The sequence below is a fragment of the Ambystoma mexicanum genome, chromosome 1p (assembly GCF_040938575.1).
Source record: "Ambystoma mexicanum isolate Mex_15411 chromosome 1p, UKY_AmexF1_1, whole genome shotgun sequence".
NCBI lineage: Eukaryota > Metazoa > Chordata > Amphibia > Caudata > Ambystomatidae > Ambystoma > Ambystoma mexicanum.
The window spans coordinates 1118609274-1118629271 of NC_090921.1; the positions used below are offsets into that span (position 1 = coordinate 1118609274).

General features: G+C 46.7%; 1 protein-coding gene across 1 annotated transcript in view; it reads right to left on the minus strand.

The window, feature by feature from the left end:
* Positions 1-8559: 8559 nt before the first annotated feature.
* TIPRL (TOR signaling pathway regulator) overlaps positions 8560-19998 on the minus strand; it is a 51027-nt gene continuing 39588 nt past the window's right edge. Inside the window, exon 2 of the mRNA XM_069604760.1 lies at positions 8560-10909. Coding sequence (XP_069460861.1) covers positions 10057-10887 — 831 coding nt within the window. The 5' untranslated portion in view covers positions 10888-10909 and the 3' untranslated portion in view covers positions 8560-10056. The remainder of the gene's footprint in view (positions 10910-19998) is intronic.

A 19998-nucleotide genomic window follows, 5' to 3' on the forward strand; every position in this document is an offset into this window, starting at 1 on the left:
TGCGCTGCCACTATAACCATCAGTTTGGTGAACACCCTCGGGCGAAGGTCAACCCGAATGGCAGGACTCGAAACTGAATGTGCGAGCCGCCAATGGCAAACCTCAGGTATTGCCTGTGCTTGCCTGGACCACCAGACCCTCAGGAGTGGAGTGTTGAGACAGGTAGCTGGGGGTCTCTACTGAAGGGTGGTATTTCGTGTAAGATATTTGTCCACTGCCGGATTAGACTTCGGGGTCTCCCAATTCCTGGCCACCCTTTTTGAAGAGCCACATTGAAAGGTAATACAGGATCCGTGGGCGGACCCTGGTCCAAAATATCTGTGAGATCATCCTGATCAAAATGTACTGGAGATCTAGACCAGCCCAAATAGTCCACAACTCGAGACATAAGTTGCTGATAGAAGCCGTCAGCATGCTTCCCTGGCTCTGGCTTGCCAAACTCCAGCTCAGGAGAGGTGCCAATAGCATTATGCAAAGTGTCACAAAGATCTTGCATCCTGCTCTCCGAAATGAGACAGTTCGGCATATTAGAGGTGCCATACTGGAGACCAAACGGGGCATCTTCCTCCTCTGAATGCTCCTCCTCCTCAAAATTCGAAGTGAGGGAATCTTTCTTCGGTAGAGGAGTAAAATATGATTCAGCTGTAGACCTGACTTAGCCAGAGCCTTTTCCGAGGTTCCACAGGCCCCAGGCACTGAACTGACAAAATCGGTCTTGGAGTCGACAATGGCGAAGGCCTGACAGGAGTCTAGGACCCAATGGGTTCCGTCAACAGCTTTTGCGCTGAGGGCTTCGAATGCGTCGACGACCTGGACCGGTCACCACGCCTCGAGTGATCCTTGGACACCTTGTCCGATCGAGGCTTCAAGGGCTCTCGATGGGGATTGCGCTGTTTACTCAGGCTTGCGAGTTTCCGGTCGAGACCACTCCTTGCCGTTTTCCACAGAAGGCGTGGTTCTAGTTCTGCCCTGTTTTTCAACGCTCTTAAGCATCTCCACACGGAAAGCTTCCCTCTCCTCCGGTGTCGACTTTTTGGACGGGAAAGTCACCTTCTCAAGGGTGTCGCCTGACGAAGATGCCCAGGAAGGCGACTGGCGGTGCTTTCTCATCGAGTGCTTTGACGAGAATGAAGAGTGGTGGGAACCACTACGAGAGCTTAGTCGCCTCTTGACTCGCCGGGCGAAGGCCCAGCAGGTCGGGACTTATGGGGCTTGGACACATTGCCTATCTGAAGCTTCCCCTTTCATTCCTGTAAGGCCTTTCCTGTCATGGATTGACACTTGGAGCACGTATCCGTCTCGTGGCCCTTGCCCAGGCACCACAGACAGACTCGATGCAGGTCCGTGATCGACATTTTGGAACCACAGTCCCTGCATTTCTTGAACCCGGATCGAAGGGTCGGAGTGGAAGACGAAGACATCGCAACAGAAAAGTACGAGGCGGGCAGAGTTTCCAGAAACAAACACGTTTGTGGAAAAACTGAACTGAGGCCAACGGGCACCGTGCGTGCTACTTATAACATCCGATGAAGTCACCCTCGACGGAGGCTCCGAGTGTCATTGACACAACACCATCAATGCAGGGAGCCCTCTGCCAGAAACATTTCCGAAGCTGGACATTACATGTCAAAGATGAGGAATATGTTGGAGGACACAATCCATTCGAAATATATATATATGTATTTATTAATCTGGCGATGCCATCACTCCTTTCCCAGAGAAAGTCTCTCCTCTTGTGGCCGGGTAAAGGCAGAAGTTACCTGATCCCAACCTCGGGTGGCTATCTGAGAGAGTATTATGGGGTGGGGGGATAGAAGATGACCCTCATGGCGGTGAAACAAAGTCGCCAGATGAGATATGGTGTCCCCCTTTCACCTTTAATGCTGCCCCCCCTTTGCTCTAACTACAATTCTGCCTCCCCTTTAGAAACTCCTAATTTGTTTCACTCTGGAGTTAGTTAACTCTATATAGGGAACGGGAGGGATAAGACAATACTCGACTAAAATGACCTAATAACCACAGTATCCGATGACAACCATGCACCTATACAACATACCTATATGGCCAATTCCAAATCTTTTTGGCTAACCTGGACAGACTTGGAGAGGGTGTACCGTCCTTTTTGTAGAGATACAACATGGCAGTGGTACTTTCTGTGAGTATTGGAACGGTTTGCCCAGTTAAGTGTAGCTGGAATGCTTGTAGGGCTTTGAGGACTGTTCTAGTAGGTTAATGTGGTTTTTGTGTTGTTCCTGTCCACATGTCGTGTGCAGTGCGATGAAGGTAATGTGCTTCCCATCCTGAGCGAGGCGTCTTTTGCGAGAGTGGCCTGCACTGGTGGGTTGCGAAAAGGTTTCCCTTTTAATATTTTCTTTTGTACACCAGCGTAGAGCTTGTACCAAGGGTTGCGAAACAACCACTAGATCGTCCTGCTGACTGCTTGCCCGAGACCACTCGCTAGCCATTCTTACATCGGACGCATGCGCAATCGCGCGTGTGAAACAAGATGAATGCAGGAAGCCATCATCCCAAGCCAAGCAGGTGCATTGCTTTGCACATATTTTGTATGCTCTCGTTTTAAAGGAAAACCAACTCTTCTTGTATTTTTATTATTGCTCCCAGGAATTGTTTTACTTGACTGAGGACAAGACTTGACTTTTTCTCGTTGATTGAGAACCCCAATTTGAACAACAGATTGATTGTTTTCTGTTTTCGCAAATGTGTGGCGTTTCCCCAGTTATGAGCCAGTCGTTGAGATAATGGTATACTGGGATGGATTCCCTTTGCAGGCGCCCCACTACCGCTGCTAGCACTTTTGTGATCACCCTTGGCGCTGGTGAAATGCCAAAGGGGAGTACCTTGCATTGGTAGTGTAGGTTTGATATTTGGAAGCGCAGGCATTTTCTCTGCGCTGGCAACATTGAAATATGAAAGAATGTATCTTTCATGTCCAATGTTGCCATGTAATCCCCCTGTTTAAGAGTGGAATTACCTCTTGTAGCGTTGTCATGCAAAACCTTTATAGTTTCACATATGTGTTGACTGGACGCAGGTCTAACATAGGGCACATAGTTAGGTCTTTCTTTGGCACAATGAAGTACACTGAATAGATACCATTGTTTACCTGTTGAGCTGGGACCAGCTCTATTGCGGCTTTTTGGAGAAGAAACTTGATTTCGCCAAGTAGAATCTTCTTGTGGTATGATATGATAGTTTATTTATATAGTGCCTATACACAATGTGTTTCAAATGTGTGGTGACATCTTCCAGTGTTTTGGAGGAGGATGCTGGGGTTTTTCTAAAATTAAATGGAGTATCCCTGCGCCACTGTGGATAACACCCACTGATCTTATGTGATCCCCTACCATGCATGGTGAATTGGCAAATGTGACCTCCGACTGGAGTTGCATGGCAGTTAACCTGTACTGGGATGTCATTGTTTAGAGGAAGAGGAGCCACAAGTAGTGGAGGCTCTTCCCCTACCTATAGCCCTTCTATACCCTCTTTGAAAATTGAATTGGTAAGGGGTATATCGACCCTGGCGATTACTCCAGGAAGAGGATTGTCCCTGGCTGTTCCCATTGAACGTGGTTATCCTTGCCCATGAAAGTGACGTGTATTAAACACCCCCCATTCTATAAATGGTTTGTTGGTGATCTGACCCAAGACTTCAATGTCTCATGTTCCTCTTTTGCACTCTTTAGTGCATCATAGATTGCTTTACCAAACAGACCATTCGGTTAGATTGGCATATTTAACAAGGTAGCCTAGGTTTCTAATTTGAAGCCCGATTGACGCAGCCACATGTGGCGTTTTATAAGTGTCCCTTCCGCTATAATGTGTGCAACATAATCTGCTGCGTCCAAGTTATTATTTAAGATACAGCTGGCAACCTGTTTACCTTTGTAGATTGCCTTTAATATTTGTGATTTTAAGGGTTTGGGAACAGTGTCAATTTGTTGCTGCACTGTGTCCCAGATATGACAACTGTAACTGGGTAGTAGGGTCATGTTATTGGTGATACACGTTTGGTACACTCCTGATGTTGCCACCTTTCTGCCCATTGTATATAACTTATTTTCCTTGTCTGTGGGGGACTGCAGATGCCAATGGGGTGCCTGCTGTCTTTATTGTGGTTGTTACCAGTAAAGAGTTTGGTTTTAACTGTCCTCCGATGTAGAGGGGATCAGTTGGAGCAGGTTTGGGGAAAAGAAATACAATTCTAGGATTAACAGCCCTGGTTAATGTAGGTGTAGTGGAGACAGTTTGATTAGTCTTTGCACAAATTGGAGTAAGGGAAAGAACCGTGTTACTGCTCTTTTATCTCCCAAAACACATCACCCACAAAGTCCTGATCTTGCAGGGCTTCTCGGGTACCAATTTTAAAGTGTTGAGCTGCTTTAATTAGCAGTTCATTATACTGCATCAGATTATCTTTTGGGCATCAGCAATTGCCTGTTCTAGGTCCTCTGGAGATGGTAATATATATATCTGGGTTATCGTCATCATAAAATTGGTCTTGGGTGTATTAGTCATCCTGTGATTACTGATCACCCTAATGTTTGGGGTCAATTAAGTATTAATCACCACAAGTGTCTTGACTATTAAGAGGTATAGGCTGTCCTGAGGAAGTACTTGGTTCTGAGATGTCTAACCTTTGTACCTTAGCACGTGATTCTCCACTACCCTGTGGGTGTAGGAATTCTTCTGGGTGTCTATCTGTGAAATCTACAAAGCACAAAATATGTTCCATGACCTTCTCAAATTTTTCCATAGTCCGCTCAGTGGATTTGGGAAATGTGTGTGACCCCGAGAGAGGGGGTTCTGGGTAAGAAGCCTGTTTCGCAGGATGTTAAAGGCTCTGGTAAATTGGTCTTGGAGGGGGTGTAATGTTTCTCCTGTGGCGTGGCATCTACGGGACTCAAAATATTTAAAGATTTCGATGGTCTCGTTTTAAGAAGCGTTTTCGGGGCGTGTTTTAACCTTATTTGTTGTATTTTTGACATGCCAGAACTTTGTGTCAAGATTTTAGTTTTCGGTGTCTGTTCCTCAGCATTCGAAAGGAAGGACTTTTTATGAGCAGTGTCGGTAATGGTCTGTTTGAGATTTTTTTCTTGCAGTGATCGAGACTGCGAGGACCCAGAGAACAATGGACACTTTGTACAAAGGATTTTCTCTTTCCACCCTGTGTGGCTGTGTTTTTCCAATGCAGTGGTCGGTGTACAGCTTGGGGTTGTGTGCTTAGTGCGATTATGGCTATGGGTGCTTTAGTCACCGGGTGTAGTCTGCATCACAGGGCTACCGGCTTGCTTACTGGCGGCACGGACTAGCACATGGGAACCCATGTAATCCAGATCGACTTCGGTGCCACTATGTGTGCCATAGCTGCCTTCGTCAGACTCTTTGCAACTGCTACGTCGATGGAGGCTTCAGCCTGCATGGTGAGGGCAGCCCAATGCTTAGTGCAGTGATCTTTTAACTTTTTAGGTTTGAAGAGCTTGCAGGACTTGCAGTGTTTGTCTGTGTGGTCTTTAGGAAGACAATGATTGCACACACAGCAAGTGTTCTTCCAGTGATATTTGAGGTTGCAGGACCGGCACAATTTAAATGGTGCATTTTCCATGTTTCATATGAAAGGGAGCACGATGAATAGTGGAAAACAGTGTAAACGTAACAGGCATTCTCCAAGTATAGGAGTAAATGACCTCCCCCCACTCTCGCTACTGTGACAGTACAGAGCCTGGTGAGTGTCGAAGTTAGTCGAGTTGAGGACCACCCGTCGAAGATGGTAACACGAGCCGTCCGTCAAACGTCACCGAAGGTCGGTCGAAGAAATGATGCACAAACAAATATTGGAACGGCTATTAGAACTGTATAACTTTATAATGATAATGGCGTTAGCCAGAAATTTCTTCAACACGCGACCGACTACGATGGAGGAAAAAATCAATACGAGGGACCTCGACGCGTGAATGACCATGTGTACAACAGACATCACACAAGGGATAGTATTACAAAAACACCCAGTCGGTGTCCGTTTTCAAATTTTTAAAACAAGTCATGCAATACTATGCGACTACCACTAGATGTCAGCCTATGCATAGCATGTGATTCTAAGCAGATCCACAAGCTTCAATAGACACTTGTAGAAAAAAAAACATTGTTAAAAGGGACATGATGGTTACACTGCATAATCGCAAAAAAAACTAAGAAAAGTGTCCAGTTATTGTAAGCTATGCAACCATAAATCCCACCCCCACCATGCACTTCTCAGACCAACACCCAGGAATTCAAAGATGACATCATTGATTACACCACTGATGACATCACACATTAAGGGATATGGTTTTTCTTTAGTGATAGTAAGCATTTCTTTAGAGGTTTGCCTAAGCTCATGGTGCGCATACGTGGAAAAATGTGCAGGCCCCTGACAGAGAATACATGGTTTTCTTTATATGCATGATGACAAAGTTGTATTCCCTGGTTATGGCACTTGTTTCTCCCTTACTAGTTTCCCTGTGTGTGCAATTGCATCAGATTTGTATGCACTGATGCTCCAAGCATACTCTGTAGAGCCACACTCATGTATAGTAATTATGTATACTTAGCCTTTGGCTTGAGGTTTTACATTACTCAAGTTTCTGATAGGCTTGGGTTTATAGTTTTACTGGCCAAATCAACCAGATCAAGGATACTCTCCTTTCCTGTGATCCATGCTTCAGCCATTGCCCATGTATTTTTAAATCGCTATACTATTAAACAGATTTTCCGTAGACTGTTGGAATAAGTACATTTTGTAATGCATGGAGTAGTTGATGAGAAGCGTAGCTATCACCTTTCATGTTAGTAGCCGTGCCCTAAACATAACGGCTTGTAAGGACTTTCCGTCAGGATTGTTACAGATTAGTGTTGCTACACGTGAAGTCATCAGTGATGCCATTAGCAATGTAATTTTTAATGTCCAGGGTGTCAGTCTGAGTAGTGCATGGCCAATGATTATGCACTGCCACCATGTAACTTAACCATAATGTCCCTTTAACAATGTTTTTTAATGAATTGCCAGAGGTTTCCTGATGTTCCAGCATTGAATGCAGGTTATTAATAATTCCAACGGTCCTTTAACAAACATATTTTGCAATGCATACTGATGTGTGTGTCATAGGGAGCAGCACCTCTTAGGAATGTAAGTCATGGTTGAATTCTCTAGTGCATGAGTTTTAACCACAGCCCCACCAAACCACCCCCCAAGGGCCTGCTTAGCATCTCAGAGTAGACATTGAAGCAGGCCTGGCCCAATGCCCACTTTAAACCCATAGTCGATCCTGTGGATTCATCGAACGGCACCAAGGTTATAAGCACTTTGCCATCTCTTTAATGTGTGTGTGTATAATATATATATATATATATATATATACACATACATACATACATACATACATACACACACTGGAGATGATTTTTTTTTACATATTCCACCACATCCTTAACACCACTCACCTCCCCAGGCGTTGTTTAATTTCTAAGCCAACTTTAATGTTGTGTTTTAAAAAATGTTTTAACACAACGTTCGTGGACTACGAGTGTAGTTCTAAATCCAACATGGCGCTGTTTCAAAGGTTTTGACGTATCTTACATTTCTCAATTTATCCATCAGCATCTTTATGCGTGTCTGCAAACGTTATGTAGCTTCTTGATTGGCCCAAAAGTATCTGTGGACACCAAATCGGGAAGTGAGTCTGTGGACCTAACCAGGATAACCTACGTTTTTGTCATTAAAAAAAGAAAATAACAATAACACAAAAATAATTTTTTTTTTAAAAAATCTACTTAATGGATTAACACCAAATTCGAAAAAACAAGCATTCAGGAACAGGCAGCTGCTCCACACCCAAGCTTGGTGCAAATCCGTCCAGCAATTTGGGCTGTAGCCATGAGCAAAATCTGTTTCCCATACAACTTTGCCCCCCGGCCCCCTGATGAAATCACAGAAAACAGTTGCAAAAGAAATTCAGAGTGGGGTATATATTTGTTTGCACAGTTTTGTGCAGATTCATCAAATGGCACCCAAGTTATAAGCTGTCCAAAAACTGCTCTTCCCGTGGAAAAGCCAATTTAAGCATAACTACAGGGTACTGCTGTAGAGCACGTTATACATACATCATTCTATTACCATAAGAAAGCACGCACCAGCATTGCAGTTGTCTGCCTATCTATGTGTCGCCTTGTATATAAAATATAACTGTCTTAAATCAATTTTAAGCTATTAGTTGGGCAGATTCAGTACTCAATGTGTAGTGTATTTACAGATAAAGGCCCACCTACAGCTGTGAATACTCGGTGGCAACAAGTGAAGGCACCTAGAACTTGGGGGGCTTCTTCTGAGGCAGTAGAAAGGGTAGGACACTGGGGACGAGTAGGAACACCATCATTGTGCTCTCCCTGGTAAGCTCCAAGCACAGTTCTTCTAATACACCAAACAAGCTTGGAGCAACATTGACTTTGCTGGGTTGCTTGCGCTGCTTTCTACCCATATGCTGAATGTAAAACAAACACTGTTGCTTGTGCTGACATTTTCAGTTTTAATTTTTTTGGTTCCCACCCGCCCTGATTTTCATTTCTAGATTTGTAGAGTTGGTGCGTCTCCAGGATAAGGTGTGCCTGAAATTCTCAGAATTAAGCACTTTTTGCATTTGTACCTTTACTTTTTGTGACAATAGGCTGTACAACATGAAATTTAAAATAACAGACAATACATCTTTGAAAGGCCCGTAGAGCCCATACATACTGCCCACCAGCCAAAAAAGACAGAACATTTTTAATGAACAATGCCTTAAAACATTACCACTTTCTTGCGCAACAGTCACAGCTTAGCTTTCATTTTTGGAATTGCAGCTTTAGGGGAATAAGCACATTTTATTATTGTCCTCATTAATGGAGTGATAAGCCCATTTTACATCAGGCCTGTTTCACTTCTGCGAACATGTGATAAGAACAAACTTGACAGCCAAAGAGGTGACGGTGTAGGCTTGCAAGCCTGTTCTGGTAGCTGCCTTCAAGGGTGTCAAGGAGAACTGCATAAAGGGCTGCTTGTCAGTCTCTAAATAACTACACTTAACTCGCTCTACTTAAGAACCGGGGTGACAGCAGACGTGATCCTTCTCGTTTTAAGCAAGGTTGTGACTATCAACTCATTTTGAGCAGACCCAAAAACAAGATATGGCAAAATAATTTGCTCCTACCAACTGCTGTTGGATGGCAACCAAGAAGGCAAAAGGCTCAGACTATACTAATTGTTCAGACTCCTCCCAACTCCCCATTAGCTCCCTTTACAATGTCGCAACATTGAACTCCATGCATTACAAATCCAGCAAAAGGCATCTTATGGAATAGGCTTCTCTTTTTCATATGCATGTTTAGGAGCTGTGCATTTTAACAAGCTTTGTTAACATTTTCTCGTGAGGACTTAGTAGCCAAATCAAGACAATTCTGAACTGCTGCAGAAAGGGATCACTGAACATGGCACCGTTTGGTAGGCTGCACAAAAAGCTACACTAATAAAGTTTTAATAATCTTTACTCTTCCCCAGAACGTATCATTTTAGTAAAGATGACCAATAGTTAAAGACGCAAAATTAAACAAGGCACATAAAAAAATAGCTGGTCTGTGTTTCAAGAAGTGGGGAAAGGCGGACCTCTCTGGGATGCTGGGAGCCATTTTTGTTAGTACAAAACGTTCAGTAAAATGAAACCGTTCAAGCCACAGTCAGTATTGTCTACACTTTGAGGGAAGAGGTATTTACTGGAGGGGAAATGCGGCTACTAAATGAATTTTCCCTTGATTCGCTTCAGTCTTAACCAGGTATACCTCCACTTCGGCACCATTCTGTGACTATGCTACGGGCTTATGGCCTGCAGAAAGATTATTGATATTATGTCATTAGGAGCTTTCAAACGTGTGGTTTCTTCGCTAGCATAAAGACGTCTGTGAACTCAATGACTAGTCAGTGGCATGGGTTACATAAATACACTTTTCATGGTGCTCCAAAACGCTGCCAAGTCAGCTTTCCTGTGGCTGAATGCTTGAGCTTTCTTGCATAGTGGCTGGTGCTGAATCCAAAAGCTCTGGGAATTCCAACTTTTCATAAATAGTCTCTCTTGGGGATAAAAACTGGGCAATCTCATTGGGTTCAGTGAACAACGGAGGAGGCACATTCCTCAAGCTGCTAATTTTGCTCTCTTTCGATGTGTATTCTCTAAGCATGAAGTTCTTTTGGGTATCGTAGTACAGCCTTGTGTCATTCATCCTGATGAGAACATTGTCGACCCGCAGGAAGAATCTCAACAGCAGGAAGAAGCTAGAAGGCATCACCCGAATCTTCACACTAAGACTGGAAACACCATGATCATGGAGCTCATCCTCAAATAAAAGTACTTCCTCAAAGAACACAATCTGCTCTCTCGCTTTTAATTTTTCTGTATCTATGCGCTCTGTCGTGGGAACAACATTGAACTTTAGAGTGTCGCCAATTAGCGTTCCTTTGTAATCAGTGGTGTAAGTCCAGTCGTATGGTTTCAAAATTTCCTTGGAATGCTCAGATTCCGATCTGCTTTCCTGCCACTCTTCAGCACAGGCCACTTTCAGCATACCTTGTTGCTTGTTGACACATTTCAGGGCATCAATGGCATTGAACTCTATGCCAAAGCCAGAATCGTGCTGGAGTCTTAGTATGTTGTCCCCGAACATCATCTCAGGAAGGCAAGGCATGTGCATTTCTTCTGCCAGCTTCTCCACGTCAGCAGATTTCATAATGTGGGTCTTGGCTGCAGTCACTTTCCATGGTCCGAAGGTGAAGTCCTGCTTGCTGCTCTTAAAGCCATGAATCATCATGTTTTCAATTCACCAGTGTTTGCTAGAAAATAGAAAACAAGAAAGAGTAAGCAGTGCCACCTTTATTTAGTGCGCAAAACACTGAGCATACTTTACTTAATACAGCAAGAAAAGGCCGACCTACAACAACGAATTGCTGCTGCTCTGAATCAAATATTGGTGTTCATTTTGCATTGTAGTACTTTTAGGGCACACGTTTTAAACCCATTTTCATAACATCATGTGCTAGGTTTTCTTTTCAAAGTTCTCCATCACGGTTTATATTGTGCCATTTACCACTTTAAAAACATTCATTAATGGGTAACAGATATCATCTTGGGACGACACAGAGTGGTAGAGTTGAGGGTTTATCCAAATCCAGATGAATGAAGATGCCATATCCCAGTAGATCCATATAGAAATAAAAAAAAAAAAAAAATTTAAAAAATTCAGCCATGATTTTTTTAACTGTTTATTGGGTTTAAACAACACAACATAATAATAGACATGAATCATAGGCATAAAACAGATGAAGGAAACATGGCAGTATCAAAAGCAAGAAGGGCCCCGCAGGGCCAAGGGCCATAAAACAGTTGCGAGACAAGGCAGGTAAATCATGTATCGGAGGTGCTAATCTACAATCACTGGTGGATTTCAGTGAGCATCAAGCCATTTGCCCCATATCTTTTAGAATTTGCGGGGGCAACCCCATGCGTTAGAAATCTGGCGTACTGAAGCTGCGCATCTGTCCAGTTCATTACTCCAGCGGTTCAGGCACAGTAGATCTGCAGAGCCCCATTTAGCCGCCATAAGTCTTTTGCCTGCCCCCAACGCAAATCGGCAGAAACATTTTTTCGTATTTTGACAGGTCTACTTCTCCCCAGATGCCTAAAAGTACCATTTTGGGATCTCTAGGAATTGGCGTCGCCAGGGCAGCGGAGATCGTATTAATACAGTTCTCCCAGAAGACCTGTAACACCTGGCAGTCCCATATCATATGGTAGAAGGTGGCTGGCTCAGATTTGCATCCAAGGCATGTCCCGTCTTCTATTCCCCCCCATCTGGCCATTGCAGTACATGAGTGGTACGAGCGGTGAAGGGTTCTCAAATGTATTAGTCTAAGTTTAGTTTCTATCCCAATTTCCCAGGGGGACATTAATGCATCAACCCAGTCTTCTGGTTCCAGTTGACCTACATCCATTTCCCATGTTGCTTTGAGCCCATCAAGCTGTGTAGCCCCGAATGAGTTAAGGGCCTGAGGGTGGAGGTGACGTTAGAGGAAATGCGTGGCAGAAGGATGTTGGTTTCAATGGGAGAGCAGGGGGGTATGTTTGTCGTGTCAGGGAATTGGGTGCGATGGCGTGGGCCAGCTGCGCATGTCGAAACCGGTCCATGGGTGCCAGGTCAAACTGCTCTTGCATGGTCTCGAAGTCCAGGAGGCGACCCTCTTGTATCACATGTGCTAGTGTGTGTATCCCCTTTGCGCGCCAGTGACCAAATGAGCCCATTTTCACTATTTCCGGGTGGAGCGCGTTGTGCCATATGGGTTGGGACAGTGTTGGCTTTCCTTTCCAAACGATCGGTTTGTGTGCATCCCGCCAGGCACGACGGATATGGTGCGTCGTTTGTGGCAACGTCGGGAGCTGGTTGTGGGTGGCGTATAGGATCTGCAGCAGGGTTAAAGGGGTTATGGTCTCCAGTTCAATACGAATGTGTGGTAGTGTGGAGTCTGCGTGTATCCAGTCGTTTACCACCCGATCTATGTCGCAAGGTAATAAATGCGTATGCAGGGTAAACCGATGCCTCCCTCCCATACCGATCTCTGGAGCGTGTCAAGGGCGATTCTGGGTTATTTCCCTCCCCATAACAGCGTGCAAAGGTTTCTGTCAATAAGTGCGAAGGTCTCCCGGGGGATGTTAAATGGGGCGTTTTGGAGAACGTACAAAGTCTAGGGATGGTCATCATCTTGAATAATGCGGCTCTACCCATTAACGATAGGGGGAGTGATTGCCAATGGGAGGTATCTCTGTTAAACCGCTCTATTACTGGTTGTAGGTTAAGTTGGAGGAACCCTTCAAGTGTCGGGTCGAGCCGTATGCCCAGATATTTAAATTCCCTGATGGAGATATGGTATGGGCAGGTCTCAGGGATCGAAGAATCGCCCCCCTGGATCGGGAAGTAAATGGTCTTGGCTTCATTCACCTTTAAACCCGCAAAGTTCTGGATTCTGCGTAAGTTCATGTGAGTGGATTTATTGGGCATGAATCCACATTGGTCTGGGTGGACAAGGGTCTCAATCACCTGCAGTAGTCTGTTAGCGAGTGTTCTGGCAAGGACCTTGGCTTCTCCATTGATCAGTGAAATGGGACGGTAGGAGGCACATTCCTCTGGAGGTTTCCCAGGTTTAGGTATGACCACTATGCATGCCTTCCTGAGCTCCGGGGGGAGTGTCCCTAGTTCTCTGCTACGTAGGAACATACGGTGCATATAGGCGGGTAATGTACCACCAAGGCATTTCCATGTCTCTGTAGGGAAACCGTTGGGACCCAGAGTTTTCCCGGGTTGGAGCTGTGCAAGCGCCTCCTGCACCTCGTGACTTCAGCGTTCAGGAGATCTGACAGATGTTGTGAGAGTTTCGGGATCTCAATCCGGTCCAGGTAGCATGAGGGTTCAGTTGGCGAGCTCCCGGTGGGTGGGGTATAAAGATTCTTATAGTAGGCGGCGAATGCTTCCACAATGTTAGAGTCATTTGTCAGTAATGTTCCCTCCGGAGATTTTATGGCACGCACAGGTCCTCTGCTTTGTTCGCGTCTCTCCAACTAGGCCAGGGTCTTATTTGCTTTGTCGCCTCGTTCATAGATTTGGCACCGGACTAGCTGATGGGATGTTTGTGCATTGTCTAGGGCTAGGTTGCTGAGGGTGTCTTGTGCCGTGATCATGGACTCTTTTGCCTCTTGGTTGCTGTGTTCTAGGATTCGCCGTTCATACTCCAGGACTCGTGCTTCTGCCTCTCTGATTTTTTTTGGTCATGCCATTTCTGGTGGGCGGAACCACCGAGATAGCTTCTCCTCGGAGGACAGTCTTGTATGCCTCCCAGATCGAGATTGGGCAGTCCACTGAACCTTTGTTGATTTTGAAATATTCAGTAGTCTTTTTTTCCAATTCCTCTGCAATTTCAGGGAGTCGTAGGAGGTACGTGTTCAAGCGCCAGTTGCGATCCAGACACCAGCATGCATTTTTCATGGTTAGGAGAAGCGGAGAGTGGTCCGAAATTCCCCTTGCAAGGAAATCCGCAGCTAGGAGTCTGTGATTTGTGCTGCAGGGGATGAAGGCGTAGTCAATCCTTGAGCGACTTGTGCACGCCGGAAAAAAAGGAAAAGCCAGCCTCGTCATTATGGAGTGAGCGCCATGTGTCCGTCAACCCCAGGGCTTCGGCGAACATGGCGAGTGGTGTGGAGGCGGGGCGGCTTCCAGATCTCCTATGCGATCTGTCGACCGTGGTGTCCATCACTTCGTTGAAGTCCCCACCTATCACCCACAGATCGTCCCTCTTCTTCCAGAAGCAAGTTCCGTAGTTCGGGCAGCAGTTCTTTTGTGAGCGTAGGGGGTGGGGGCATAGATTGCTGCAAGGCCCAATTTCTCGCCCCAGATGTCAGCAGGTATCATTACGTAGCAGCCCCGGGGGTCAGCTTTGACTTTCCTGACCTGTAGGGGGACTCGTTTGTGGACAAGTATCATCGTGCCCCTGGCGCCTTTCGTGAAACCGGCATGGTAGGTATGCGAGTAGTTGGATCTTTTGAAAAAGTCGGTGCTCGTACCGCGATCAAATGCGTTTCATTTAGGAGAGCTATGTCTGGCGAGTACCGATTCAGGTACTGAAGCACCAATTTTCGCTTTATGCTGGAGCCGAGGCCATTAATGTTCCAGGACAGTAAGGATACCTTCTTGGAGCTCATTCCATCTGCGTGGGCCTCTTATCGGGGTATCTGGAAGGATCAATGGCGGTTGCGTACCTATACGGAGGTGTGTGGAGGTATTCCTTCGAGGGAGACGTCCGGGGGGGTAGCCCCGTAGTGGTGTGTGATGACTGGATGATTTTAGTGTCAGCGGTCTTGCCCATAAACAGTGCTTGATTCTCTTGCCAGCGTATGTCGGTATCATGCCTTCTCGTCCTGTGGTTTCGATTCCTTACATTCCCAAAACTCCCCCCACCCTGTAATCCCTCCCCCCCCCCCAACTGGGAGCACCTGTCGCCCAAACATTAAACTTATAACTTAGTAAACTTCCTCGGGATAACCCGGACTGTGATAGCGCCCGCGCCGCACTAGGAGCGGCAGCCGCTGAGTGAGCGTTCCCATGTTATCGTGTTGCAGGTTAGTCCCCATATTGCGTGGGTCTTACCCCTTTTCCGCAGGGCTCCCAGCCGTGTCGCCGTCTGCATTGGTCAGAGATCGAGGGGGCGAGGGCCGCCCAGACCAGGGCTTCTGTGTGGGCGGGCCCGGCGGTGTGCGCCTCACTCTTGAATCCTTGAGGACCTGGGTTTCAAGCCAGTCCCATGCACCTTTGGGGTTGTAAAATAGTAGTGCCCTCATAATGAACTTTAAGCAATGCCGGGAAGAATAAGGCATATTTGATAGATAGCGACTGGAGTTTCTTCTTGACAGAGTCAAATGACTGGCGGGCTTTTTGGACTTCTTTAGTGTAATCGGGATAGAAACCGACCCTGTAGCTGTTGTATGTGATCGGGCCGGAGGCCCTTGCCATTTGTAGGATCGCATCCCGGTCCCGGTAGTTCAGCAGGCATGCAATTATTGTTCTAGGCGGGGCACCCGGGGTAGGTTGGCAGGTGGGGACTCTATGTGCCCTCTCTATGGAGAAAAATGTGGATAGTTTTTTTAGGGGCAAAGACATGGGCAAGCCAAACCTCCAGGAAAAGTTCAGCGCTAGGGCCTTCCTCTTTCTCTGGTACTCCGAGGATCCTGAGGTTATTGCGCCGTGCCCTCCCCTCACTGTCCTCAGCACGCTATTCCAGTTGGGTCACCTTTTGGGTGATCGCGGTGAGTTGTTGCTCCAGCCGGTGGACAGTGTCTTCTGTGACTGACACTCTCTGTTCCGCCTCTCCAACCTTGGCCGACAGGTTGCAGAGGTCCTGGCGTATGAGGGACACCTCCGATGATAGGCCACCTATTTTGAGTTCCAATGATGTCCTCGAGTCCCCAATCGCCTTCATGAGGTCTAACAAAGAAACAGGGCGGTCTTGGGGCCTTTCGGGGGCCCCTTCCTCTTCTGGAGGCTGAGACCGAGGTGGGGTGGAGCCCCCACGGTGTAGAGGTCCATCTTACTTTGCAAAGTTTATCACTTGGACTTTTCTTTACCCATGACGTGGTTAAGCGGTCCTGCGTGGCAGGGATCCGGGTGTTTCCCGTTGTCACACCAGGGTTGAATGTGGGATTGGGAGAGGTCCTGTATGATTCAGGCGATCATGTAGAGGCTGCGCCTGGTGCGCGCCGCAAATCTGTGCAAGGGCCGCGTCTAGGACAGCAAAAACGCAGTCGCTGCGAGTATCAGCCTTGCTTCCAGGGTCGCAGGGCACAGGTGGGGGGGGCGCAGCCTGCGGGGGAGAACCCATCTCACTGGTAGTGGTGCCCCCTAAGGGTCGTTCTGGTGTGTTTCGCCAGATTGCGGTTGCCGCCTAGCAGGGGGGAGGAGGGGGAAGAGTCCAGGGGTCCCACGTAGACCAGGGGTGTCCCGATTAGTTGCGAGAAGAAGTGCCTTCCGCCCCCCTACTCGTAGTTCAGGTCCACTGCGCAGAAGCCTCGTAGGGAGGACAGTGTCATTGTTCCAGCCAGTGTATCTCTGATGCATAAAGTGGCACACATGGTTTCTGTGGTCTTTACAGGTGGTTTAAATTGTACAGGAGGCCTTGAGGGGGAAGATAGGTCAGTCCCCCGCTTCACACACACTCGTACCTTGTCATGGATGTGTCCGTTTACATCGTATCATGCATCAACCAAGGAGCGCAGCACACGGCTCTCCTTGTTGTGCTGCAGCTCGACCCTGGGCGTTGTAGTCTCGCTGATGGGGGAGGGAGGCTGGCAGCGTGGGCCCAAGCCGTGGGTGATTAGGTTCCAGGGCTCCGCTTGTACGTGGTGTTGTCGAGGCCGAGAGGGGCTCCACTTGTATGTCCCCGGCTGCGTGTCTCTCCCTCCATAGGTGCTCTGTGGCCAGCCGGTTAGGGCGACCGCGTTCGGGTCTCCGGCGGTATGAGCAGCTTGGCGGAGTGATTTGACGTGTCCTCCCACACAGGATCTTCTGCGTTCGCCGCGCCGGGGAGGGGGAGGGGATGGGCAGCAGCCGCGTCTGTCACAATGACCGCGGCCCGCCAGCCGGAAGATTCGGGCTGAAGCACACGTCTCCCGCTCCGATTCTGCCCGGGGATGCGGCCAGTGCTTCCCAGGGTGATCCAACGCTTCTCGTGTGCCGCTGGGGTGGGAATATTCAATAAAAAGGGGATTTTTGGCATGATGAATGCAGTGGCCGCCGGCAGCCGTTATGCTTAGCTCCGCATGCGTCACGCGCGCATGCGCAGTCGTCATGGCTGAATTGATGGACTTCTGCTAAACAACAAAACCCACCAGTGTTGGGCAAGGGTTGAGGGGGTGTAGCACTGAAACGGAACAACTTGCGATCCATCAGGGGGAAAGATCAAAACCACTCCAGGACCACTATTTGGAAAGACATTTTTTTTAAACTTTTCTTCCATAGTCTCCTATGGCTTCAGGGAGTAAAGCGTTCAGCTTCACTTCTCTTGCCTTTTGCTCAAATTTGGGAAACTGATCAGTCCTTCAGACTATCAGTACTGGGAAACTATTTCCCTTTGGAATTATTGCATTTTTGACATTGCACACAGCATCTCACAATGCAGTGCAATGGGGATTCTTTGTACCACCTTACTTTTTCACACAGAGGATTTCTTGTTACTTTTATATATGCCCAAAGACAGGCTGGTGGCAGCAGTTACATTTGTACTGTTTTTGCATCATTTCTGGTGTTCACATTCGCATTTACCTCGTATGGCTACCAAACTGTCTAGTCCCAGTCCACATCCTTGGTGCCAGAAAGTCTGCTCATAGGGCAGATGTGAAACCAGTAGTTGTCCCCGATTGGACAACTGCTGGCCGTTAAAAGGTACAGGTACTTACCATTGGTTGGCTTGGACTTGCTTCCAGCTCGAATTTTGGACAAAAAGAGGACCTCTGCAGGCAAACCGCATGACAACACAGCTACCCCAGTATGGCAATTCAAGGAGGAGGAGAAAGGCGGTGACAAGGAGAGAAGCAACCCTGCCCTTTTTGACTCAGACCTGCGAAGCCCCAGTGAAAGGAAACGGTAGGCCGCGAACAATAGCCAACGTGTGTTGCAGCAGATGTCAAATGGTACACAGAGCCCCCCTACAACAATAATCAGGACAGGGAGAGACGCTTGCTACCATGATATTGTCCTTGACTCCAAAGACAAGAAAAGCCAAGCGGTTCATCACAGCCGGTGATTCGAGGGGAGAACCGTTAAGAAACCGAACTGTGTTGAACAAAAGTTGCAAAATGACAAATTGAGGAAAGTTCAAAGAACTGTTAACATCTTAGGGGAAAACCAGCTGCATAGGGGTCCAACACCACATGGGCGTTTACTCGGGAGACTCTGGTTTAACTCCCTTTTGTTGAGACTACCAATACCAGAAGGCCTTAGAAGAGCTGCAAGGAAAAGGTCAAAGTGGTCATACAAGGGTCTAGTAAAATCCTCTGTACAGTCGAAGGTCTTTGACCATCACTGAATTGGAAAGCTAAGGGAGATGTGAGAAAGGAGAAGGAACTGCGTGGTTGGCAAGAGTGAACCCGATGGAGGGATGCCGACAGTGGATTGTATAAAAAGACATTAAAACTTGTGAATGTGAAAGGTGAAATTATTTTGGAATAAAAGCCTTAGTGAACCTGATGGGAGGCAAACAGTCGACAGGGGTCTGAGGCCAGAAGAGGAGGACCCAGGGGTGAGGAACCATCATCCAAACTGCAAGTAGAAAGGGACTTTTGTTTGTTGTTTTTTGTATATCATGCTCTCACAATTAAGAGACTTAACCACTACAGGTCCTGGCATCGCAAGGAACTTTTTGTGGATCTGAGCCTGGAAGAGGGGGCGACAGGGGTGAAATGCAATCACCGAACGTACATAGAGAAAGGAACGGTTTGTTATTTTAAACACATGTCTTCAGAGGTAAGAGACTTTTTATAGAAAAGAGACACCATCGAAGATCCTCATACCTGAGAACGGAAATGTAGTCTCTTGCTGGGAAAGCTTGAGCATGTGCTGTGCTCAGGAGTCCCGCCTTGTCCCATGTTCAAAACATGGGGAAGGGCGGCCCCTGGCTTCCACATCCTGACTTATCATTTGTGAACACTTGTGAACCCTATCCCACACTCGTTTTGCATTTAATTGTAAGGATTGGCAATAGTTTTCTTTTTTAGTATAGGCCCTTTTATTTGACAAGACGCCACTAGGACTGCCTTATTATTATTATTATCGTAGCTTGCTCCCCTCTTAGATTTAGGTTTCGATTAGGCGTTTTCCCAACCTACCTATACAGTTTAATATGCACACTTGAACTGTGATCACTTGTATCTGTCTTTACTGTTCCCACCATGAGTTCCTTACATCAAAGGTATATATGAAAAATGCAGCGCCCGTTGGCTTCACTTGTTTTTTCGTGTTCTTCTTACAGTAGAACTACCAGCATTAATGTGGTTTAGACGATACCAGACTCTGAAGTAGCGTAAAGTGTAAATCCCAGAAATTCTAATATAATCCATATGGACAAGGTTTGTTTATTTACAGCCTGTCCCAGTCTATGACCATTATATCCTATAAACAGTTGGCAATCTAGATGAAACAGACATTCTTGAAATGTAGCAACTCAGAGCCCTTCTTGGGTCAAGACTGTGTAACCTTTCCTCTTCCTTGCTAGGATGAGGTGGTGGGTAAAAGGTAGGTAATACTAACTTTTGTCCCAGATGAAAATCTGATATAATTTTAGGCAGGAATTAGTTTGTTCTTAAGGACTTCCTTATAAAAAAAAAAGCA